We start from the raw sequence: 25,681 nt of genomic DNA, 5'->3' as shown, positions 1-25,681 counted from the left end.
CCCACTCCTTGGGTGGGAGAACAGTGGGGGACCTGGGCAGTAGGAACAGCCCCGTGACTGGGATCTCCAGGCACTGGAGGCACTGGGGAGCACTGGGGAATGTTGGACACCTGGAGACAAGGGGGAGGCTTGGGGAATTGCTCGGGTGTGGCAGTTCCCAGATCCAGCCCACCCCATTTCCCAGCATTGCGGGCCCCAAATGGGTCCAGTCTCCAGCCCCAGAGCAGAGCCTGTGGGGAAGATTCTCTGCCCTGGCCCTCCCTGTTCCCCTGCAGGTCATTTCTCTTTCCCACTCTCTTCTCATGAGTCCCATTCCATGGTTCAGTCCTTTCAGGGGGGCTGTGCCCCCAGAAGATGCTTTCAAAGCCCAGGGGAGGGTTCCACTCCCCATTACACTTTTGCACTGGCCAGATGGGACTGCTAAAGGGCAAGTGAGCCTTCCTGAGCAATCCTTTGCTCTCCAATCACTGATCAGCTGATGGAAGGGAACCAGGAAGCCCTGCTGGGTGTGATATTGTCCTTGGCCATCTATCAGAGTGGCAACTGGCACTTTGGTTGCCCTTTGATCCCACACAGCCCAGGAACCCTCAGGGCCCCTTTCTGAGGCCGGGCTGACCCTGTTCCTGCTCAGGGCATTGATTTCTGGGGTTTGTTACATTTCCTCCCTGCCTTGAGCAGGGTCAGAAGTCAGACCAGCCCCTCTCCTCTGCCCAACAGACACTGGAGCAGGAGTTCTCCTGCACAAATGCTTTTGGCCTTTGCTTTTCCTTCCAGTTTCTGGACCTGAGCTTCCAGTCTCCAGGGAGCTTCTCCATCCCACTCCCTCATGGCCAAGCCCCAGTGCCACAGACAGAGCCTCAGGGTGACACGTGGGCTGTGCCACCAGAGCCTTTCCCTGGAGCAGGAAAAGGTCAGCTCTTCCTGGCTGAGACAGTGGTCGGTAGGAGAGGGGAAGACATCTTTAAACCCTGGGACATGTGCTGAGACACAGCCCCGAGGGAGGCAGTGGGGTTCCCACTCAGTTCCTGCAGCTGACTGGCCAACCCACCTGCCCTGGGAGCCTCCCAGCCTGCCCAGCTCGTTAACTCCAGGCTGTTGGCACGTGTTCAGTTGGTGTCCAGTGCCATCCCCCTGACTGGCATCTCCAAGGCAGCCTGGGCCTCTCCTCCATCAATGTTCCTCAGTGATGACCCTGTGGGCAGTTCCTTCATTCCTGTCCAGACGAATTCAGCACACAAATGATGTCATGGCACATGTGCATCTGGGCAATAATCCCCCCTGGCACACTCTGGTCTCTAAGAAACGGGGCAGAAAGCAGAAACAGTCCAGAGGAAAATCTTCCCGAGCACTGCTGCCTCCTTGGGCAAGTTCCAGAGCAAATAGTCAAGGTAGTTGCCTGGAATGTTTCCCCAGCTGCCCCACAACAGATCTGTTCTGGCCCCACAGTGCCCCGGAAAGAGAGAAACCCAACCCTTAACAAATGCCCCGGAACGTCACACAAGTGTGGAAGAAAAGAAGAAATAACAACCCTTTCTTATTCATGGCTGGGCTTCACCAGCGAAGATTTGGGAAGGGCTCTACCCTCGTTTGTTACAAGCGCGTTGGTGACTAAAGAGGCCAATGCGAGATAGACAAGATGGGTTGCAAAAGGCACAGCAGAAAGACTCCTTAGGTGGTACATTCTGCAAGGCACGATTCTTTCTGCGTTGTCTTTTCTCCTCAAGGGTGATCATGCTGCGCTCTCAAAAGCATCAGCAACGTTAGAGATGGGGTGTCTCCAGACCTCCCGGTTGGAGGCCGGAGTAGACCAGTTATGATGATCAATGTGGCCAAGGCTGAGATGTTGTTTCAGGCAGTCCTTGTATCTCCTCTTCGGGGCTCCTCTCTTGCGGCAGCCAGTGGCAAGTTCACCATAAAGCAGGATCTTAGGGAGGTTTCCCCTCAAAAATGTTGGGTTTTTTCACCTCAAAAATCCCTTTTTCCCCCTGCAAACCCATCATTTTTTCCTTTCAAAAATGTCATTTTTTTCCCCTCTGGAGCTGCTCCCGGGACTCCTTGAGCTCCCTCTGGAGCTGCTCCCAGGACATTTTTGAGGGGGAAAAAAGTGATTGTTGAGGGAAAAAATGACATTTTTGAAGGCAAAAAAGGGATTTTTGAGGGGAAAAGGGGCATTTTTGGGTGCAGCCCTTCTCACCTCGTCGGGCTGGGTGGCAATGATTGTTCTGGAGTTCTGTGCGGAGAAGTGCAGGTGTTGCAGCCCCCGCTGCCGCTCCGACTCCTCCGGCAGCACGGGCCGCACGCGGGAAAGTTTATGGGGGGTTCCCCTCATAAAATGCCCCCCTCTGCCCTGGGCCCACTTTGGGCTCCTGGATGTCATTGTGGAGGTGGCGTCGCTCCATCTCCAGCTCGTGGATGTGTTCTTGCTGATCCAGGAGGGATTTTTGCAATCTTTGCACCTCCTGGAGCACAGCCACTTGGTTCTGGTGCATGTGGAGCTGCTCCATCTACATTGTGGAGGGATTCTGCATAGCAACCAGAATGTTTGCTGTTTGCCGTGGTAACCGACCGTAGCAACACAAGTGTATGATGGTTGCCACGGTATCTGACTGTAGCAGTGGGACGTATGATGGTTACCATGGTAACTGACCTTAGCAACGTGTCTGTATGGTGGTTGCCATGGTAACCGAACGTAACAATGGGAATGTGTGATAGTTGCCATGGTAACTGACCGTAGCAACACGACTGTATTATGGTTGCCATGGTAACTGACCGTAGTAATGGGAATATACGATGGTTGCTATGGTAACTGACCATGGCAATGGGAAGCACGATGGTTGCCATGGTAACTGACCCTAGCCGTGTGATATATAATGGTTGCCATGGTAACTGAGTGTAGCAATGGAAAAATGTGATGGTTGCCATGGTAACTGAGTGTAGCAACAGGAATGTACGATGGTCGCCATGGTAACTGACCATAGTAGTGGGAGGTATGATGGTTGCCATGGTAACTGACCGTAACAATGGGACTGTATGGTGGTTGCCACGATAACCGACTGTGACAATGGGAATGTGTGAGGTTTCCCATGCTAATTGACTGTAGAAATGGGAATGTATGCTGGTTGTCATGGAATGTGACCGTAGCAACGTGACTGTATGATGGTTGCCATGGTAAGTGACCATCATAATGGGAATGTATGATGGTTGCCATGGTAACTGACCATAGCAATGGGAATGTGTGATGGTTGCCATGGTAACCAACGGTAGCAGTGGGAATGTATGCTGTTTGCCATGATAACTGACTGTAGCAATGGAAATATGTGATGGTTACCATGGTAACTGACGGTAGAAATGGAAATGTCAGATGGTTGCCATGGTGACTGACTGTACCAGTGGGATGTATGATGGTTGTCATGGTAACCAACTGTAGCAACAGGAATGTATGATGGTTGTCATGGTAACCGACCGTAAGAATGGGAATTTATGATAGTTGCCATGGTAGCAGACCGTAGCAGTTGGAAGTATGATAGTTACCGTGGTAACCAAACGTGACAGTGAGAATGTGTGATGGTTGCCATGGCAACTGACCATAGCAGTGGGACGTATGATGGTTGCCATGGTTACTGACTGGAGCAATGATAATGTAGGATGGTTGCCATGGTAACTGATCATAGCAATGGGAGTGTAGGATGGTTGCCATGGTAACCAACTCAAGCAATCTCTCCTAGTTTCAGGGACCACAACCAGTTTATCACTGGGTGGGTGCACCCAAAACTGTGTATTTTACACCCTCTGGGTCATTTCTGAGGGACTCTTAAGAATGGATCCTTTGCAGCAGCTGCCCAGGGCCCACCTGACACCTCAGCCTACAAGCTGGCTGGGAAAGAACTCTGCAAGGAGTGCTCCTTTGTCTTCACACCCAGGACTCTGCTGTCAGAACTCCCCTCCAGGGAGGCATTAGCACCTTCACCCCCAGACTGAGGGGTCATCTCTGCCAATGGGCCGCCTTGGACTGGCAGAACAGGCAGCTGCAACACCCAGACCATCACACACTCCAAAAATACCCCCTGACTCACAGAGTTAAATCACCCATTGGGAAACTCCCTGCCCTGGGGGAGGTGCTGCACATCCCCACCTGAACCTGAGCACATATACTCTTGGGCTTTGGGGACTTCTGCTACCACTCGTGGGATTGAGAGGAGGACCAGAACTCCAACAGGACTGGGATTGGAACTCTCCACAGCACTGCCATCGCTACCTCAACACAACTGCCACCATCATCTGCACCAACAGCTTTTCCTTTCCTTTTCCTTTGCACCCTGGGGGGCCACGTGGTGCTCAGCACTGTTCTCTTCTTGTCCCAGGTTGCTGGCTTATACAGCTATTTTTGTGGGTTAAACCAGTTTTCTCTGTATCACTGTATTTATTGTCATCTTCTCAGTAAATTGTAAGTCTGACTTGTAATCCCTCGCGTGGGTTCATTTCTCCCTCCGGTTCACTTTTAACCCAGCACATGATGGGAACGTATGATGGTTGCCATGGTAACTGACCATGGCAAGGGGGCTCAGTGGTGTTGCCCATGGCTTCCACTTCTGCAAATTGGCTTCACTCACCTTCTCCTTCAGCAGCCTCAGTCACTCGTCGTGGGGGCCCCACACAGCAGCTTCCCACCTCCGTGAGGTTCTGCAGCAGCCCAGAGTCCCTTTGGCCCCACAAGGTCCTGCAGTGTCCCGATGGTCCCTTGATTCCGTGAGGCTCCACAGTGTCCCCGGGTCTCCCTGGTTCCATGAGTTTCCCCAATGTCCCAGGTTTCCTTTGCTTCCATGAGACCCAGATGTGAAGCAGTGGCCCCTCAATTCCATGAGGTTTTACAGTGTCCCGATGGCTCCTTTCTGCCATCAGGTTCTGCACAGTCTCAGGGTTCCTCTGCTTTCAGGAGTTTCTGCAGTGTCTCGATGGCCTCTCGATTCCAGGATGATCCCAAACGTCCCAGGTTTCCTTTGGTTCTAGGAAGCCCTGCATGTCCAAATGGTCCCTTGATGCCATGAGTTTTCACAGTGTCCCCATTTTCCCTTGGTTCCACGAGGACCTGCACTGTCACAACGGTCCCTTGATTCCATGAGGTTCTAGTCTCCCAGGGCTTCTTCATCTCCATCAGACTCCGCAGGGTCACAATGGTCCCTTGATTCTGTGAGATTCCACAGTGTCCCAGGGTTCCTTTGCTTCCCTGGGCCCTGCAGAGTCACAATGGACTGTTGATTCCATCAGGTTCCACACTGTCAAAATGACCCCTTGATTCTGGGAGGTTCCACAGCATCCCCAGATTCCTTTGGATCCACAAGGCCCAGCAGTGTCACAATGGCCCCTTGATTCCATGAGGTTCTCCAGTGGCACAATGGCCCTTTGTTTCTATGAGGTTCCACAGTGTCCAAGGATTCCTTTGGTTCCATGAAGCCCTGCAGTGACACAATGGGTTGTTGATTCCGTGCCATTCTGCAGGGTCACAAAGGCCACTTGGTTCCACGAGTTTCCTCAGTGTCCCAGGCTTCCCTTGGTTCCATCAGGTCCTGCAGGGTCACAAGTACCCCTTGCTCCCATGTGGTTTCCCAGTGTCCCAGGTTTCATTTTATTCCATGGGGCCCTGCAATGGCACAATGGCCACACAATTCCATGTGGTTCCCCAGTGTCCCAATGGCCCAGTGATTCCAGGAAGTTCCAAAATGTCCCAGGGTTTCTTTGCTGCCATGAGGTCCCCCATGTCACACTGGCCACTTGATTCCAGGAGATTCTGCAGTCTCCCAGCTTTCCTTCAGATCCATGAGGCCCTCCAGTGTCACAATGGCCCTTTGATTCCATGAAGTTCCACACTCTCCCACAATTGCTCTGCTTCCATGAGCTTCGCAGTGTCTCAATAGGCCCTTGACTCCAGGAGGTTCCAAACTGTCCCAGGGTTCCTTTGGTTCCATGAAACCCTGAAGTGTCACAACAGCTCATTGATTCCCTGAGTTTCTCTGGTGTCACAAGGACCCCCTTGATTCCAACAAAGGCACCCTATCTAAATTTGTTCTTTGCAAACTGTCCTTGCTGTCACCTCCTGGCAGTGGTTTCATGGCCCCTGTCAGAGCCAGCCCTGTCCCTGCACTGACCCAGCTCTGCTGCCCCACAGATGCTGGATCAGGAAGGGAAGGCCCACGGTGCAGGGCAGTGCACTGGGACTCATCCTGGAAGGGACCTCGGCAGGTTTCTGGGCCAAACCAAAGCACAGCCAGTGGAGAAAGGGACACAGGGATGGGCAGTTCGTGTGCTCTGCCACCTCAGGGGGAGATGTAGAGCTACAGAGACAACCAGCCCATGTGGATCCCTCCAGGAGATGGTTCCCATGTCTCATCTAGGCAGTGGTTGCTCCAGTTTGATGTTCACTGGTGGTTACACCCACCCACACCCACCCCAGTCTCATGTGCACACACACCAGTCTCACCAGAGTCTGGCCCCCCAGAGAACACAAGACCCCATGATTTGTGCTTCCCGCTCCAGAAAGTGGCACTTGGACCTCCCTCCAAACCCAGAGCACAGAGTTCCCTTGTCCTAAAAAGTTCTTGGCAATGGAGGGATGAAGCAAATGGGACAGACTGTGGGGATCCCTTGCCGGGCATGGTCAGGGATGGGCACTGACCACTCACCTGTTTGCACGTGACCAGTGAACCCGAAAAATCGACCCGAAAGTCTGCTCAAAGACATTTTTTTATCTTTAAGCAGCAAGGTAATTGTTTATTCAACGTTGGGAGCAAGCCAGCTCGTGCTGGACAAAGTCGCTCGACTTACAAGTGCAAAACTAAGCCATTTTATACACTTCAGATACATGGTTACATCATTTATTATACATATTAATAAGTAGGCTGGTCTCTGGGCAGAGTCTTTCCAGACATGCCCAGTTTTCTGCTGTGGGGGTCTTCTCCTCAAGCCTTCATCCCTCTGGTGGTCGCCATGGACGTCTTCCTCAATTTGAACTCTTCAATGAGGTGACCTGAATTCTTCAAGCCTGCAAAATCCTGGCTCTGGGCCTTCTAGATCTTATTGAAACATCTAGTTTCCCTAATTTATTACTGTGTGTGTACTACTCCTATTCTTTCTATAACAGGGCCTTTGGTCCAGTGAGCAGAACAGAACATGAGATTAACCAGTGCTCTGAAAATGTTCTTCCAGTAAAACAGGTGTTGGGTTTCTTAGCAGGTCAAGGTATCTCAGTTAACTCTTCTAGGTCTGGCTCCTGTTTCAATCCTCGTTCCAGCCCTTCTTGTGGATGGGCATCACATGAGCACCTCCACTCATCAGGTCCTCCCTAGTGAGCCAGGACTGATGGTAAATGATGGAGGGTTTCTGCTGAGCTCTCCCTCCAGCTCCCTCAGCACCCTTGGATGAATCCCTTCTGGTCCCATAGACTTGGGAGTGTCTCAGTGGCTCAGCAGATCACCAACTGCTTCCTCCTGGATTACAGAGGGTCCATTCTGTTCCCTGTCCTTGTCTACCAGCTCAGGGGGCTGGTTGTCCTGAGGATAACAGGCCTTTCTGTTAAAGACTGAGGCAAAGAAGGCATTAAATGCCTTGGCCTTTTCCTCATCCTTGGTGACAATGTTCCCCCCGGTGTCCAATGAAGGATGGAGATTTTCCTGTCCCCTCCTTTTGTTGATGATGTATCATATAAACCTTTTTTATTACCCTTTACAGAAGTAACCAGATTGAGTTCTAGCTGAGTTTTTACCTTTCTAATTTTCTCTCTACATGGCCTAACAACATCCTTGTACTCTTCCTGAGCTGCCTGCCCCTTCTTCCAAAGGTCATAAACCCTTTTTTTCCCCCAGTCCCAGAAAAATTCCCTGCTCAGCCAGGCAGCACACATGGACAGGCTGCTCCTGTGCCTTCAAGATTTCCTTCTTAGAGTATGTCCAGCCTTCCTGCACCTCTTTGTTATTAAGGACTGTTTTGCAGGCGACTGTCTCAACCATTTCAGTGTCCTGAACAGGCCAAAGTCCACCCTCCAGAAGTCTAAGGTAGAAGTTTTATTGATCCCTTCCTTACTTCACCCAGAACTGAAAACTCCATCATTTCATGGTTGCTGTGCCCAAGACACCTCCGACCACCACATCTCCCAACAGCCCTTCTCTGTTCAAATCTTTCATCTCTCTTGACCAAGCATTATTCCCTTGCCAAGTCTCCCATCTCCCTTGTCCCCATTCCCCTTGACCTTCCCAAATCTGCCATCATGTTGGGAGGAGCTTTCTGATGCCATTCATGACTTCTGACTCTTTTCCTTCCCACAAATCAGCTGGGGGCTACTCAGTTCCTGTGACAGAAGTGACCTCACAGCTGGCATCCAGAGGGACAATGAGCTCCTGGGCTGTTGGTCCCTGCCCAGTGCACCCAGCAGTCCTGCACCGCTCCTGAGGTACCTGCCTCAGCTCAGGCCTTCCAGCTCGTGCTCCAAAAGAGCTCCCGTGGGTCCCAGGACACTTTTCCCAGTCCCACATGAGGGCTTCAGCTACCCCAGAGAATGCTGGAGGCACTGGTGGCCTCTCTGCAAACAAGTGACTCAAGCCCTGAATGTAGATTTTAGGAAATAGTGGAACCCTCTGACATGAAGACTTCAATGTACTCTCTGGAGAAGTCTTCCTTCCCAGATTCATGAATGTTCTTTATGCAGTGATTTCCCAAACACATTTTCTACCAACAGTTTGAGTGGTGAAACATTGCTCAGAGGTTCTTCTCAGTTGCTATTAGCACATTTTGTGTCTCTACTTCTTCCCCACTTTTTTTTCCTTCCTCTCTACTCTTTGATGAGCTTTCAAGGAAAAGATTGCTTGAATTGTGGGATAACTCAGATTGGAAGAGTTTCCTTTGCAATGGCCCTTGCACCAGTGTCTTCAATTGGATCAGGTGTGACTTTGGTCTAATTAATTCTTATAATCCACCTGACCTGTGGTCCTGCACATCCCCTCTGGCATGTGTAAGCATCTTCCAATTAATTCAGCTTTACTCAGCTGTGCAGCAGAAGCTGCTACAGGGATCTCTGAAGCCGTCAGATTCTCCCAGGACAGCAATCGCTACATTTATGCCCAAGAAAAGGCCTGGGCACAGCAGGATCTGCCCATCTCTGGGACTGCCTGGACTTCCCTGGAGGGTGTCCCTGGAGAGGTCCCACACAATTCAGTCCAACAGTTGATTTTGAAGGGGACGCAAAAGTTTTGCTCCTTTTGGAGTTTGTTAATTTTTAAGGATCTTGACTGAATTCAATCCCTTGGTTTCAAGCTGATGGGCTCTTTCAGACCAGTCTCTCCTCTCATCTATGTGGACAATGAGCTGGGACCACTCAGGGGACTAATGGCTTCAGTGCTCTGGCTGCACATCAACACAGCTTTGTTTCACTGCTTCAAACCCACCATCCCCTCTTCTCCCCCTGGCATTTCAGATCACCCTGTTTTTGGAGCCATGTGCTCTGCTCCTCTCTGCCTAAAAACAAAATCAAAAGATGAAAGGAAAAATGTCAGTCTTTATTGCACATTTTTTCTCATGCTTCTTTCTGTGAACTGTGAATTTTCATTTAAAAGCATAACAACTTAATTAATCGGAGATTTGAGACTTGAATAATGAGTTTCATCTGCTCCACTGCAGGTTCTCATGGGAACTTGTTTTCTCCAGGCTCCCTCTATTGTCAGTGGAGACAAGAGAAGGCTCTGGAGGCTGGGTTCTCCCAGTCTAAAACTGGCAGGCAAAGGAAAGGTTACAAATCTCTTCCTGGCACTGTTCTCTTGCTCTGCATTTGGGTTGGAACATTTGACAGCAATAGCAACGAGCAACTGTATGGCAACAAGTGCCTTTTTGTGCAGGCAGGTGTGAGGTGGGACTCTGTGATACACTGTGTGGATCCATAATAAAGTTTGGTCATTATTTAGAGTACTAAAAAGACAAGTTATACTTGGTCCCTATTCTGCCCTCCCCTCTCTTTTCCTGAAGAACCAGAGAGCAAGAAGCTGTGGCAGAAAGCAGGGGATTGCAAAATACTTGATATTGCTTATTTTGAAACCAACAGATTCTCAGGGATTCCCAGTGCAAAAGGCAAACACTGAAAAGTAGAAACCAGAGCTTTAAACATGCAGAGTGGATGTGATTTCATGGGTTAGCATCTGTGCAGTAGAAGAGAGGCTTTTGGCACAGAGGTGTGACAGATGTCTGCCAGAGGTCTGAGTGAGCTTGGAATTTCCCAGGAATGGGGTGAAATAGCCAACAACCTCTTCAGAATCCTCTGTTCTGGTGAAAGAATTCTTCGTGAGTATTCGGCAAAGTAGAAATAAGACAACAAAATCTCTGAGGACTCTAAGTGAAATGTGAAACAGAAAAATCAGGGTGTGAGAATTGCTTGAAGGACGATCTCTCTGCTGTGCAGGAAGACTGCAGGAAAAGAAAGGAGCAGAGAGGGAAGGATAGAACATTTTGTCCAGCCTGTGAAATTATCACACTTGGTTTTGCCATGTTCCTGTCCCGGCAGGATGAACTGAAATTCAACATGGGAGCAGCAAATGAAACAGCAGTTACTGAGTTCATCCTCGAGGGTTTCCCAGGGCTTGATCAAAGCCTGCAGCTGTTTCTCTCTGTGATCCTTCTGCTCATGTACCTGACAACAGTGACAGGGAATGCAACCATCATTTTCCTCGTGTGTGTGGATCACCACCTGCAAACCCCCATGTACTTTTTCATTAGCAACCTGGCGTTCCTGGAAATCTGGTTTACATCCTCCACAAGCATCAAATTGTTTGCCATCCTGAGTTCTGACCAGAAAACCATCTCGCTGAGCAGCTGCTTTGCCCAATCCTATTTCTATTTCGCCCTGGGCTGCACAGAGTTTGTCCTGCTTGTTGTCATGGCCTTTGACCGCTGGGTTGCCATCTGCCAACCCCTGCACTATGCTGCCACCATGGAGCCTCAGCTCTGCCTCTGCCTGGTTGTTGCTGCCTGGCTCATCGGCTTCACCCTCCTGAGCTACCGCCTGCTCTTCCTCTCTCAACTGTCCTTCTGTGGTTCCAACAGGATCCCCCATTTTCTTTGTGACAACTCCCCCTTATTCAAACTGTCCTGCTCTGACACCAGCCTGCTTTGGAAAATAGACTCTGTTTTCATATCCTGTGTCGTGCTGGGTTCCTTATGTTTAACTCTGGCATTTTACACGTGCATCCTTTTCTGTATCCTGCAGCTTCCAGCAGCCTCTGGGAGGAAGAAAGCTTTTACCACCTGCTCTTCCCATCTCATCACCTTATCCATTGTATATGGGAGCTGCATTGCTCTCTACATGTGTCCTTCAGCAGATGTTTCCTTGAAGACCAACAGAATTGTAGCTTTGCTGAACACAGTCCTGTACCCGTTCTTAAATCCCTTCATCTACAGCCTTAGGAACAAGGCTGTGATACTGGCACTGAACAAATCCATTGCCACTACAATAACAAAGCTTTTCCCCTAATCATGATGCATTTCTGGACATAAATTCCAAGGATCTGCTCTCATCTGTTAAACAATAGCAGGGCATATGTGTGTGACCTCCAAACACGGATGCCTCAGGAGATTTGTGCTCTTGTCAACTTGTGTCAGGTTAAGTGGTAAGAAGCTCACCTGCACACACAGACAGGGCACTAACAGTGGGAGGAGGAGTAACTCAGTTAACGCTCTGCCCTGGCTGCTCCATCACTGCAGGGCCATCAGCTCTCCAAGAATCCATCTCCAAACAGAGAGAGCACAGAGGAGCAGTGGCAAGTGACAACCCAAATGACAGGCTCTGGGAAATGGACACCATGTCCCCGTTCCTTCCAGGGCTGCCCTGGGAGAGCCATGAGCCCTGTTGTCCAGGTCTGAAACCCCCCAGTCACTGAGAGCAGATCACCATTTGGACTAGGGGGATTGTTGTCTTGGAGTGTAGGACACATTATGGGATGCAGGGGAAGAGCAGTTTTGGATAGCACAGGACTTCAGGGAAGTTGAGGGGAGGACCCCAACCAGTGCAGTCTGTTCTCTCTTCTCATTAAACTTAACTTTGAACTCCCGTGTGAGCCAATTCTCTCCGCAAGAGCTCGTGAGCATGGGGGTGTGAGTGCAGCAACTGGAGGAGGACCAGGGCATTGAACAGCCCACGTGTCAATAGTGCTGACAACGGAGCGACTGCAGGGACTGGACTGCAGGGTTCGTGTGTGTGAGCGCGGTGCTGTCACGGGTGGGAGTGGAAGGCTTAGACAAAGTTATTAAAGAAGCCCTGCTGTTGAGTCACGAGGTACAGAAAGGATCCCCTTGCTTTCTAAATTCCTTCTCAGAGAGGAGCCTGAGTGTGGCTGGATCCAGTCTTAGCCTTGGGTTGTGTCAACAGTTTAAATTTAAGGAATTATAGAGATGTGATTAAATCACTTTGTCTCGCAGGTTTTAACGATGGCAGATCAGATGTATTTGTATAAAATGAATTATATATTATGACAAATGAACAGACAAGTGAACAGATGAAAACTCTTAATCAGAATTATTTACTACACAGTGTAAAGACTAAAAACCTACTAGTAGGGTATAATATAGCATAAAGTAGTACAGTGCACTGTATCAAAGCAATTATATTACAGTAATTATATCAAAACCTGCAAAAGAAACAATCATCAAGAAGAGATTGATATAAACCATCATATGAGATAGCAAGCTGTGGTGAGGGAAAAAAAAGTTTTCCCCCTGGAGTTAAAAAAATGGTAATCCCCCAGGGGGTTGTGTCCCTTGGGGTTGAACCAATGAGCTCTCCTGCAAAATACAAACATATCAACAACCAGACCGGAAAAGCAGGTTGTAGTTGTAGTTGTTGGAGAGAAGTGGCCATGTTGTAAAGCCACGAGGAGAAGGGGTAGGAGCCCCGTTGGGGGCTAAGCCCCCCCAGCCCCGGCTGGGGGGCTGCAGGAACTTGGCACAGTGTTGGACTGGGCTGAGTATCTGTAGCTAGAAAGCTGAAGGAGTTTTCTCCACCGTGAGTGGGCAGACGGAGCAGAGGCAGAAACAGCACTGACTGGAGAGCAGTGGCAGAGAGCCAGAAGAGATAAGAACTGAAGAAGCAGCAAAGCCGGCATTGCACCCAAGGAAGAGAGACACAGAGTTGCCTGAACGAGAGAGAGAGTTTTGGGGTAAGAACTGAAACCAAACCCCCCAAAACCCTTTTGTGACTTCTCCTAAGTGGAGGGGGTGGACTCCTACTGGATGGAAGTCCTAAAATGCAGCACGCACCGGAGAGTGGAGCTGAGAAGCTCAGGAGTCTTAGAAGCTGGACTGGGACGGCCAGACGGAATGCAGAGGGGGTGACCTTGGCGCCCCTGCTGCTGCTGCTGCTGCTAAACTGGCAGCCTGAGACAGAGCAGGGGAGCTCTGATAGAACTCTTGAGGCAAAGGCTTTTCAACTGAAAGCTGCTCGAGACGTTCTGACTCAAGGGAGCTTAAATCCCCCGAGGAAAGGGACCGTCACGAAGATGCCCCTGCACTTCGTGATATGACGTGGTGAGACGAGCTTGTCCCTGATGTCGCAGTCCACGGAAGAGAGGGGGGAGAGGAGACCCCCTTGTGTGTAATGGGAAGAGATCCAGCTACAGCTGTTGCATGGAAGAAGAGAGACTGCTGCCCTAGAGACACTGCTGCTCTGAGAGTGGAAAGGATCTTTCCTTTTCCCTTCTGGACTTTTATTGGAGGGAGAAGAGATTGATCCATTGTAAATACTGATTTATTATAGGAGAGATAGTTAAGATTGCATATGATGTATTGTAATATTTATTTGTATAGTGCATTGTAATATAATCCCCTTTCCCCCCATATTGAGTCTTGTGTGGTGTCTGGAAAACCCATCTCACACGGGGTTGAGATGCGGGAGGGGGGCTTGGACTCGAGAACTGGATTTTAGGGGTCTCAAACTACAACACAAGCAGATCTCTCTCTTTCACTTAACCCCAGGGGAGTGAGCGTGAAGAGGATTTGTGGATCTGTGGGAGTTTGGGCTGCTTTTCCTTCTAAAAGGAGCATCACTCCAGTTGGAGGGAGACCATTGGAGAATATGTTTGGTGTTGGAAGTCCCATCATTGGAATGCTTTCATTCGAAGGAGTGGGAAACAGAACAAATCCAGCAGTTCCTGCTGTTTGTTATCAGTGTCACAGCCTGCATTAGCTTTCGGGGTGAGTTTCTCTTCCAAGGGTCAGGTGGCATTTGCTCTCTGTGTGTTATATGGGAGTGGCCCTTGGGAAAAGGGACATTGGTCTCTTTTCTTTCTTTTGTGTTAGTTGCAAGGCCCTGTTAGGACAGCTGGCTAATCCAGGGGTAAATAACCATGCTGCAGTACTGGAAACATTGTCCTATAAATATAAAAAGATAAACCATTTAATGATTTTCACTTTAGAGGTTCTGATTCTGTTGCAGCTTTACCTGCAGCAGATTCATTGCTCACTGCACTCTCCAGGACAGTGGGTTCCTCTGTGTCCGGAGCTGTTTTATTCCCATACAGGGAATTTGGGAGTCTCCCCACGGAGCTTCCACAACCACGCTGGGAGACAAAAGTCCTTCCCACTTCTGCTTGAGCAGCTCCTTGTCTCACATCTGGATATACACCCAGTTTTCTGTCTGGTGAGGATATACTTGAACATCCAAGGTCATTAGAGAAGCTAAAATAACAAACTTATACAATGATAAGAGTGGTTCAGAATGTGGGAAATGTCCATGGGGAACTGATCCTGTGTTGGTGCCCATTAGAGTCCATAATCAGCCAGGATAATGGTCCTCAAGTGTCCATCAGTCACAGGTACAGGGTCCCTTTGGTTCCATGTGACCCCACAGTGTCACAATTAAACCCTTTCGTTCCATGAGGTTCCACAGTGTCACAATTGCCCTGATGATTCCATGAGGTTCCACAGTTTCCCAGGGTTCCTTTTGTTCCATGAGGTTCCACAGTGTCACAATCGCCCTGATGATTCCATGAGGTTCCACAGTTTCCCAGGGTTCCTTTGGTTCCACGAGGTTCCACAGTGTCACAATGGCCCCTTGATTCCAAGAAGCCCTGCAATGTCACAATGGTCCCTTGATTCCATGAGGTTCCACAATGTGCCAGGGTTCCTTTGTCTCCATGAGGTTCCACAGTATCACAGGATCCCTTTGGTTCCACAAGGCCCCACAGTGTCACAGTGGCCCCTTGGTTCCACAAGGCTCTGCAGTTGAAGCACTGAGGCCTGAACAACATCCCCTGAGCCAAAGTTGGCCTCTGGATGAACCTTCCAACTTAACGTTATATTTATCCGCTCATTAGCTAAAACTGTGTGGAATCATCAGTGAAACATGTAGTATGACAGGACTATATCTGTGTAAGATATATTTGTATCCGCTCATTAGTGAAAAATATTTGTATTTGTCCATTAATGAAATACGTATGATTGTTAGTGAAATATGAATGTATTTATCTTTCCATATTTAGATCCCGGTCAAGGCCATGGCAGTCGATGTCTGGCCTTGTTTGGCAGCAGATGGTGCACATCGAGTCCCTTGGTTTTCCCCTTAAGCCGTAGCCAGGCTTTGGGTGGAACCCAGGAGGTGATGCCAATTTTTGCCCCAAAGAAGGCGCAGAAGAACTGCTCAGAGACAGAATTTTCAGTCAATAAGCAGGAGGTATTTAATTTCACAGCCGGGGAGCAGCCAGGTCGCCCTGGACAAACTGCTCCACTCGAGAAACTTACAATCGAGCTTTTTATACACTTTTTGCCAAGCAATTACATCACAGATTATGAATATTCATTATCTTGCAACATCTACTTTTAATATTCATATCAGGCGGAGTCGAGGCGGAGTTGGAGGCGTGGTCTCTAATTTGGGGAGAACTTTGGTGGGAGTTCCTGTTGTCCTTCATCATGAACTCGTGTCCTTTTCATCATCACCTTCATAAACTTTTGAACCTTCCCTAATTTGGGTAGTTTCCTCGTGCATTTGGCAGGGGTTCTCAGTATCTGGCAAGAGTACCTGATTACTTGGCTTGTCCCTTTCCTTATCTCCCTTTGTGTTTCCTCCATATGTCCTTTTTTTGTGTGTGTTAGCATTTTTAGTTCTTTCTGTCCACGCTTGTGTTCCCTCATGTCAGAGTGACCTGTATTTTAGTGAATTTATTGCCTCCACTATTTCCTAATAATGAGTTCTCTATGCCTTGCTTAAAGCTTATATTCTGCGTTTAACTCCCTCTAATTCTTACATTGCTCTATTAACTTTTCGGGTTTTACCTGGCTTCAGAGGAGAAGGGAGCCAGATGTTTTTCTGCACTCGTAGCTCTGTGAGCTTGTTTATTCAAGCACAGAAAAGCTGGACCCCCTCCCAGCAGAGATGGAGCTCTCCCCTACGAGTGGATGCCCTGGGTAGGATTTCCCAGTCCCCAGGAGGGGTTCTCCAACCCTTGGCTGTGACCGGGGCTCCCCTGCTGCCGTGCGGACCTGGTTGAGGGGAACGGATGAGGGGAACTGAGGATGCATCTTTTCTCATCACTCCAGGCACTCTTTGTAGGAACAATGAGGTGCATTACTGAACTTATCCTTTTGTAATTCTTTGCTCTTTTGCTCTATGGAGAAATGACGCATTTGTTCCTTAGAGTTGGTGTCTGAGTGTCTTGTGCTGTCCCTCTTCTCCTGGAGAAACAGGGTCCACTGTGACACTCCAAGGGCTCATGGAACCCAAGCAATTTTGGGACAGTGTGGAACCCCATGGAATCAAGGGACCATTGTGACATTTCAGAACCCCAGGGAATCAAGGGGCCACTGGGACTCTGCAGGGCCTCATGGAAGCAAAGGAACTCAGGGACTCTATGGAAAGTCATGGAGCCAAGGAACCATTGTGACATTGGTGGGCCTCACGGAACCAAAGGAACCCTGAGATATTTTGGAACCTCTTGGAATCAAGGGTCCATTGTGACACTGCAGGGCCTCATGGAAGCAAAGGAAAACTGGGCCACTGCAGAACCTCATGGAAGTAAGGGGCCATTTTGACATGGCAGGGCCTTTTGGAACCAAAGGAGCCCTGAGACATTTCAGAAGCTCATGGAATTAAGGGGACATTGTCACACTGCAGAGTCTTAAGGAGCCAAAGGGACCCTGGGAACCTCATGGAACAAAGGGAGCATTTGGTCACTGAGGGGCCTCATGGAAGAGGGAAGCCCTGCAGAGAGATCTCGACAGATCAGAGGGCTGGGAATCACCGACCACAGGGAGTTCAACAAGGGGAAGTGTTGGATTCTGCCCCCAGGATGGGGTAACCACGGATGGACAGACAGAGCAGGGAATGAGAGGCTGGAGAGCAGTGCCAGGAAAGGGCCTCGGGGGTGCTGGTGGGTGGCCAGTTGGCCCTGAGTCAACAGTGCCCTGGCAGCCAGGAGGGACAACCCTGTCCTGGGGGCATCAGGCCCAGCATGGCCGGCCAGGCCAGGGAGGGGATTGTCCCGCTCTGCTCTGCCCTGGGACGGCCTCACCTGCAACATTGGGGCAGTCTGGGGGGACACAATAAAATAAAGACATTGAGCCCTTAGAGATTTTCCAAAGGAGGCAACAAAGATGGGGAAGGGCCTTGAGAGGTTCAGTTTCTAAATCAGTAACACTTTCTAAGATCTGTTTATGAGCTGACAGCAAGATTACGGAGGAGCAGCTTGTGGCTGGCGTGTGTAGGAGCCCAGGAGAGCAGGGGCTGATGTGACTGTGTCACACACCCACAGCCGGAGGGCTCTGGAGCCACCCAGGGACTGCTGGGGAAACAGAGAGAACAAGGTGTGAGAGGAGCAGGGGCGGTTCGGAGATGGAGCAGCGCTTTCCTGGGACAAACATCCCTGTTCCAGTCCCTGCAGACACAACAACCAAGGAGCATCAGCACAGAAGTGCCCCCAGTGAGCGCGGGCAGCGCCTCCGGGACCCCTTTCCCTTCCCGCCCTTGTTTGGGGAGGGTCCGGTGGGATTTGGGGGTCCCGGGAGGAAACCGCAGGGGGAAGGGCTCATCTGACTTCTCCTCCTTTATGTTCACGGCCAACAGGCGCCAGGGGGGTCCCAGGAGGCTGTGGGGGGTCATGAGGGATCCCCAAATCCCCCCAAAATCCGCGACCCTCCCCCATCCCCTCAGCGCCACCGCTTCCCGCCTCCCGCCTCCGCCGCCTCCCATTGGCAACTGCGCCCGCCTGTCACTGTGCGCAGTCAATCACAGCCTGGGAATCAGGTAGGGGGCGGTGCCTTGGAGCTGCGCCATTTTAGCCGTTTCTTTGACTAAAATTCCCGTCCTGCCCCGCGACCCCTTTGAGCTCTGCCATTGTCACCTCAGTGCCCTCCAAGTGTCCCCAGTGCCCACTCGGGACCTCTAAATGGCTCCTGAGCCCTAAATGCCCCCATGTCGATCCCCTCGAGCCTCCACGATGGCCCCGCAACCCTATCCCTCCCCCACAGAGCCGTTAAATCAGTCCGGACTTCAGCTCCCATCGTGCCCCGCGGCTCCACAGAGCCAATCACAGCCACGCCTGCACTTCCCATGATACTCCGCGGCTCGTACAGACCCGTTATGGGCACCCCCGGGATCCCTGAGGGCCCCCTCACACCCCGATGGGTCTCCTGACCCCTTCTTGGGACCCCCTGCTCCACAGAGCTCCGAGAAAGCCAAGTCAGGGGCTACAACTCCTGTCATGCTCCGCGCCCCATTGAACCCCGTTATAGCCAGGTTTGCAGACCCCCAGGTGCCTCCCACATGCCCCTCGACCCCTGAGGTGCCCTCAAGGGCACCCTAAGAACCCCAGAGTTGCCTCTTGGACCCATAAGTAGCCCCTCGGGCCCCGAAGTGCCCTCTTAGAGCCACTTCTGGGACTTCAGCTCCTGTCGTGCCCCGCGGCCCCATAGAGCCCACCGTACCTGCTCCTACAACTCCTGTCGTGCCCCGTGGCCCCACTGAGCTCATTGTACCCGCGCCTTCAATTCCCGTGGGGGCCACGTGCTGGCTCTGCCGGGGTTGCACTGCCAGGCCGCTGCCGATGGGGATTGCGCCCTTGTAGAAGAGGAGAGGAAGAACTACGGAGCACACAGAGGTTTGCCAGTCCAATTTAGGGGAGGGGAAGGGTGTCGAGCAGGCAGTGGGGGTCCTCAGGCTGGCGGGAGGGTGGGCGGGGCAGTCCTGTATGGAGTGTCGCAGGTGAGCAGTGCGAGGGAAGACCTGTGGTGACGCGGTGGGGGGAGGATAAGGCCAGGCTGGATACTGGGTTCTTCTGGGGGGTTGGGGGGTTTTGGCCAGGCTGGGGCCATGGGAGATGCCCGAACCCCAGGTGGGTGCAGGGACCGGAACGGTTTGTTTTTGGTTCATCTGCGGCTACTGCCCAGGTTCGGTTTGTTTTGGGTATATTTATTGCATCCTGAAAGGGTGGTCAGGACAAAGGGATGTTCCTGGGTATTTCCCTGGGATTGAGTATAGATGGGTGGCAGAAAAGTAGGCAGTGAAAGGCTTGCCCTAACCGTTTTAGTGGGAAAGAAGCTTAGGGTTCTATGCGGTTGGGAGCTACGCTGGCGATGGTACATTGCCTTCAGTAGGGTCTCCCATGCCAGACAGGTCAAAACCAAAGGGTCAGATAAAATGTCTCCATGGGCAGGATGAGCTCGTTACCCTTCTGGCAGTCATCCTAGGAGAAGGACAACTCTAATTCCAAACCCGGGCAGATGGAGCTTGCTTAACCCTGTAAGGCCATCCATCTAAGAGAAGGATACTCTAATCAAATCTACATCCTGAGGACCTCGCTGCCACCGTCCAAGCTCTCTCAGCCCTGGCAGATGAACCTTAGGATTAAAGGGTGGGTCCAGTTCTGCGCATACTGTGTCTCACCTAAAAAATCCACTGTGCGGGCTCAAAGGTTATACCCACATTTGTAAAGCCCTGTAGCGATGGGCGAGGGTCGAAACGGCAGGTGAAAGGTGCACTGGAAACCGCAGACCCAACCCTGCATGCAGGCGGTTCAGGACATTGGTCGCTTGAGGTTGACCCCGGAGATGACAGTCTCTTTTGGCAGCATCCTGAATGACCAAGCAGCCTTTTCAAGGACAGCACTGCTTGCTCCACTCAGAGAGGGGCCTAGAAAAGGTGGTCTAAACAAAGCTCATCTCCACCTTCACCCGGTCGGTTTTAACCACAGGTCAACAGGCATCTTCTTCCAATGTGGTCACACAAAGATCAAAAGACAAAGGCATGCACCTGCCTCCAAAGGTGTACCTAAATCAACTCTAGCATGCTGGAACATCAGAACCATGCTCGATTCTGCAGATAGCTGACGTCTTGAGCGTTGTTCTGCCCTAATTGCCCATAAACTGGCTTGTCTCAACATCGACATTGCTGCTCTCAGTGAAGTTCGCCTTCACGAGGAAGGCAACCTCAGAGAACATGGTAACGGTTACACCCTCTTTTGGTCAGGTAAGCCCAGAACCGAAAAACATCTCTCAGGAGTCGACTTCATGATTAAAAACTCTATTGTTCCTAAACTCAAAAATCTGCCATCAGGGCATTCTGACCGAATTATCTCCCTATGCCTTCCACTAAACAACAAGCAACATGTTGTCGCCTTTAGTATATATGCCCCAACTCTCCAAGCTGACCCTGCTGAAAGAGATAAATTTTACTGCGCCACCTTACCCAAAAGGTGCCTGCAGATGATAAGATCATTATCCTTGGTGATTTCCATGCCAGAGTAGGAAAGACTTTTGAAACCTGGAAAGGAGTATTAGGCAAGCATGGTGTTGGAAACTGCAACGATAATGGTCGACTTCTGCTAGAATTCTGTGCGGAGCAACAGCTCACCATCACTAATACTATCTTTCAGCAGAAAAACAAGTCTGAAGACAACCTGGATGCATCCTAGAACTAAGCATTGGCACCTCATCGATTACGTCTTGGGGCGACGGAGAGATGTCTGCAATGTCCACCATACCTGCGTGTGTAAGGGGGTACTTTTGAACTGGATGATCAATAGAGCATAGAGGCGTGAGAAAGGAATCATATTAGGATGTGAAACCAGATAGAGTATGGTACAATGTAACTTCATGGCACAAGCTAATTGTAAGGTCCATTGTGCTTTTAGCAAGTCAGCTTGATATCCCCTATTATCAGAGCTGAGTTCTTCCTTGGTTTTGCTCCATACTGCAAGATAGATACATCTACCCTTGAAACACAGTGGTAGAGGTCATACATAGGGGTGAGAAAGATGATGATGGGAGGAAGATTATGTGGGCAGGGGTCGTTTGCCCCTTGCCCTACAGCAGGGCATGCGCAGACTGTTGTTATCAGGTGATGAACAGGCGGGGTTTGGCTGCCACTCAGGCATCACCTTATACTGGGTACTGGCCCTACATGGTGTAATGTGGAACTGATAAAAATGGGGTGTCGGGGTTGCTGAGCAGAGCAATACTCATCCTACCACCGAGACTGTGTTGCTCCGTGGGGACGCCCGCTAAGCACGGGCACCGACCAGCTGCTGCAGATCCTGACAGCCCTGACCTGTCTGTGTGGGTAAGCACAGTTTATTGATAGGAAGTAACTGAGAGAACAACACTAGTTAATACTGTATTAAATGCTGTTTGTAGTATTTGCTTTAATGCCACCCTATAAGGTAGTTATTTTGTATCCTTTTTTTTTAGTTTTTGATTCTCTTTGCTAAGTTTATTATTGTTATTATTCTCACTGTAATAAAAGATATTTTGTGTGTTTGAATATTTCTGGCACTTGTCTTTATTCCGGACATGTACCCAAACAAACTGTTACAGCGTGATGCCAAACAGACCACTGACTTGTGCACTGTAAACTCAACTTCAATCTCAAATCCAAACCTAAAAGGGGCAGTATCCCAAGGAGAAGACTCCGAGTTAACAATCTCCAATCAGCCACAGTGAGAGACAGATTCCAGGCAAACCTTCAAACTAGGCTCGAAAACCATTCCATAGGTTCAATAGATGCCTCTCCTGAAACAATTTCGCACCATATTAAAAACAGCATCCTGCAGTCCTCTGAAGAATCCTTGGGGTTCTCCCTCAAGAAGAACAAGGACTGCTTTGATGACAACAATCAAGAGATCCAGGATTTGTTGAGGAAGAGAACTGCCCACCAAGCACACCTGCTCAGCCGTCTTGTCATGGAAGAAAAGCAGCCTTTTGCCTCGCATGCAGCAAGCTCCAACAGCAACTCTGTGACATCCAGAACAAGTGGTGGATCAATCTAGTTGAAAAAACTCAATTATGTGCAGACACGGGTGATCACAGAGGATTCTATGAGGCCCTGAAAACAGCATATGGGCCTACACATCAAGTCCAAACAAAGCCCTCTACTCAGCACTGATGGTCAAACACTTTGGACAGATAAAACCTCCATTCTGAACCGATGATCTGAACACTTTCAGACTCTTTTCAGTAGCAACCATGTAGTCCAAGACTCAGCAATTCAGTCCATTACACAACAACCAGTGAAGAATGAATTGGGTACTGCCCCTACTAGGGGAGAAACACTTAAGGCCATACAGCAGGTGAAAATCGGCAAGGCAGCTGGGGTTGATGGAATTCCACCTGAAGTCTGGAAACATGGGGGCCTTGCACTCCATGCTAAATTCCATGAGTTTGTGGTGCACTGTTGGGAACTAAGCCAACTACCATCAGACCTTGGTGATGCAGTCATCATCACTTTGTATACGAAGAAAGAGTTAAATCAGACTGCTCTAACTACCGTGGTATTACTCTGCTCTCCATTGCTGGCAAAATCCTGGCAAGAATACTCTTGAACAGACTAATACCCGCTAGAGCAGAAGGAATTCTACCTGAAACTCAGTGTGGTTTCAGGTCCAACAGGGGTACCACAGACATGGTGTTTGTTCTCAGACAACTGCAAGAGAAGTGCAGGGAACAGAACAAAGGTCTCTATGGAACCTTTGTTGAGCTCACCAAGGCTTTCGATCCTGTGAGCAGAAAAGGTCTGTGGCAGATTTTGGAACGTTTAGGTTGTCCCCCCAAGTTCCTTAAAATGATCATCTCACTCCATGAGGGTCAGCACGGGCAAGTCAGATATGGCAATGCACTCTCTGAGCCCTTTCTAATATCCAGTGGTGTGAAACAAGACAGCGTTCTTGCACCAACCCTATTCACAATCTTTTCCAGCAGGATGCTCCAAAGGGCCACGGCAGACCTCGATGAAGAAGGTGGGATCTGCATCCCATATCGTACCCCTGGAAACCTTTTCAACCTAAGGCGACTGAAGGCCCACACCAAGACCTTAAACCATCTTGTCCGGGAGTTGCTTTACACTGACGATGCCGCCCTCGTCGCTCACACAGTGGCAACTCTGCAGCGTTTAACATCCTGCTGTGCTGAGGCTGCTGAGTTCCTTGGGCTGGACGTCAGCTTGAAGAAGACACAAGTTTTCTATCAACCTGCACCTCAGGAAGGCTTCCATCATCCCCACATCACCATTGACCAATCAGACCTCAAATCAGTCCAGCAGTTTAATTACCTGGGTGACCTCATCTCCTTGGGCGGTGAGATTGACGGAGAGATAGACAACAGGTTAGCAAAGGCATGGAGAGCTTTCAGAAGGCTCCATCAAAGAGTTTGGGGAAATAAACACCTGAAGAAAAGCACCAAGATCAGTGTTTACAGAGCCCTAGTGCTGTCTACTCTCTTCTACGGATCTGAATCGTGGGTCATCTACAGCCACCAGCTGCGTCTCCTCGAACGCTTCCATCAACGCTGTCTCCACACAATCCTAAACAGCCACTGGTCAGATTATGTGACCAATACGCCTGTTCTAGAACAGGCAGCAGTCACAAGCATTGAGGTCATGTTGCTGAGAACACAGCTGCGCTGGGCAGGGCACGTCTCCAGGATGAAGGACCAACCACCGCCTCCCGAAGGTCCTGTGTCCTGGTTAGAACAGCTGGGACCGATTCATCACTGAATGGGTATAGCCCAAACTGTGTATTCTATAGCCCTCCATGCCATTTCCCAGAAACTGTTGTCAGTGGAGGCCTGCGGGGTGGGGGGTGGGGGGGAGTGTTCCTGGGCACCCTCATATCCTTTTATGGAATGAGCACCTTCATACCCTTTTATGGAACTCCTCGCTCTGAGGGAAGGACTAAACATCCTTTTATGGAATTCCCCGCTCTGAGGGGAGGACTGAACATTCCCACCTGAACTGGAGAGTATATAAACCTGGAGTTTCGGAACCTTTTTACCACTGGTGGGATCCAGAGGAGGACCGCAGCTCATCGCTCTCAACCTGCAGTTCATCACCACCCTTGGCCGGACTACAATTACCACTTTTGGTTGGACTGCAGCAGCTCTCCCACTAGCAGGTTTTTCCCCTCTCCCTTTGCTTTGGACTCAAGGGGGGGCCCAGGTAGCACCGCTTTGTTTGTGCCCCAGGGTGCTGGGTTGTACATTTGTGTTGTACATTTGGGTTTTGTGGGTTATTGCCTGTTGCTTGTCTGTGTGGTCGTGCTTATTGTATTATTTTATTAAATTGTTATTCTGACTTGTAATCTCTCTTTGAGTTGGCTTGGTTTCCTCTGCTGGTTAACTTTCAAACCAGCACAATTTTTGGCGCCCACTCGTGGGGCAGAGAGAGAGAAGTCAGAATCACAATTTCATTTTAAGCATTTGTCTATTTGGATATAGAAACTCCCTGATTACCATGTTGTTTGATGCATTCACGTGGATGTTGTATCTGAGCATGTTCATATTTCCACAAATGGGGAACTATTTGCCTGTTTTGATGCTCTCTTTAAAACTAGGGAGAGGGATCCAAATTGCTTTATTAGTTTACTATATTTATGTCATCATAACATCAGAAGCAATGAGTTTCATTGTAAATGTGTATTCAGTCCTGTTTGCCTGTCCTGGTTTGGGTTGCTACCTCTGGGGCCTCATTAAAAATCGCACCCAGCCCTTTGGGGGAACAGGGGGGAATGGTTGTTTCCAGCCTCTCACCTCCTTCTTCCCCTTCAGACCTGCTACAACAGTTTTTGAAAATATTGAGTTCCCTTTTGATGTTAAGGACAGCATAATGTTATTGTTAGTGTTGCTTTGTCTGCTCTGTACTGTCTACACCATGTTTAGGGGCAGAACAGGGCCTTCTAGGGAGGTTGTTTGGACGTCTGCCCTGGGAGTGGATAATGCTGAGTGGCACGGGAAGTGGGAGGACATCGGCCAGTATTTGGAGAAGTTTTCTCCTCCAATGATCTGGAAATTCACCCCTGAACAACTGCAGGATCCTGTTAGCATGATAAGACTGGTGAAGGGAAAATGCTCTGGCAGCTCCAGAGATGGCCAGCTCACAGCAACCTGCTGGGCCCTGGCCACTGCCTACCGGGCACTACTTGACATGGTACAGTGCTGTCAGGGGGAGGAGAGAAGGAGCAGATCCACAGGCACCACATCCACCCAAACCACAGCTGAGTCAGAGGGAGAAAGAAATGAATCAACCGGCACTGTGTCCACACAAACCATCGAGGAGCCAGAAGAACAACCCAAACCAATAGCAGTCGCCCCTGTCCAGAAAAGGAAATCAAAGACTAAATCAGTCCGTATAGCAAATGATGATGAAGAGGCAGGACCTTCACATCCACCGGAGGAGACA

The 25,681-nt window shown here is 50.0% G+C and overlaps 3 protein-coding genes across 8 annotated transcripts in view; 2 read left to right on the top strand and 1 right to left on the bottom strand.

The window, feature by feature from the left end:
* Nucleotides 1-25,681, top strand: part of LOC116779902 (ribosome-binding protein 1-like) — a 552,013-nt gene that overhangs the window by 250,618 nt on the left and 275,714 nt on the right. The window lies entirely within an intron of this gene.
* Nucleotides 1-25,681, bottom strand: part of LOC116779904 — a 137,804-nt gene that overhangs the window by 68,476 nt on the left and 43,647 nt on the right. The window lies entirely within an intron of this gene.
* On the top strand, nucleotides 10,556-11,503 carry LOC116779903 (olfactory receptor 6F1-like). Its single transcript, XM_032674416.1, has one exon. The coding sequence runs from the start codon at nucleotides 10,556-10,558 to the stop codon at nucleotides 11,501-11,503; it is 948 nt and encodes a 315-aa protein (XP_032530307.1).

Source organism: Chiroxiphia lanceolata, chromosome 32, assembly GCF_009829145.1.
Source record: "Chiroxiphia lanceolata isolate bChiLan1 chromosome 32, bChiLan1.pri, whole genome shotgun sequence".
In the NCBI taxonomy this organism is placed as follows: Eukaryota; Metazoa; Chordata; class Aves; order Passeriformes; family Pipridae; genus Chiroxiphia; species Chiroxiphia lanceolata.
The sequence above is the reverse complement of the archived record's forward strand: the minus strand, read 5'-3'. Positions and strand labels throughout refer to the sequence as shown.

What these genes read in the sequence shown, in the direction of transcription:
- LOC116779903 (XM_032674416.1), top strand. Translation starts at nt 10,556, where the DNA reads ATGGGAGCAGCAAATGAAACAGCAGTTACTGAGTTCATCCTCGAGGGT.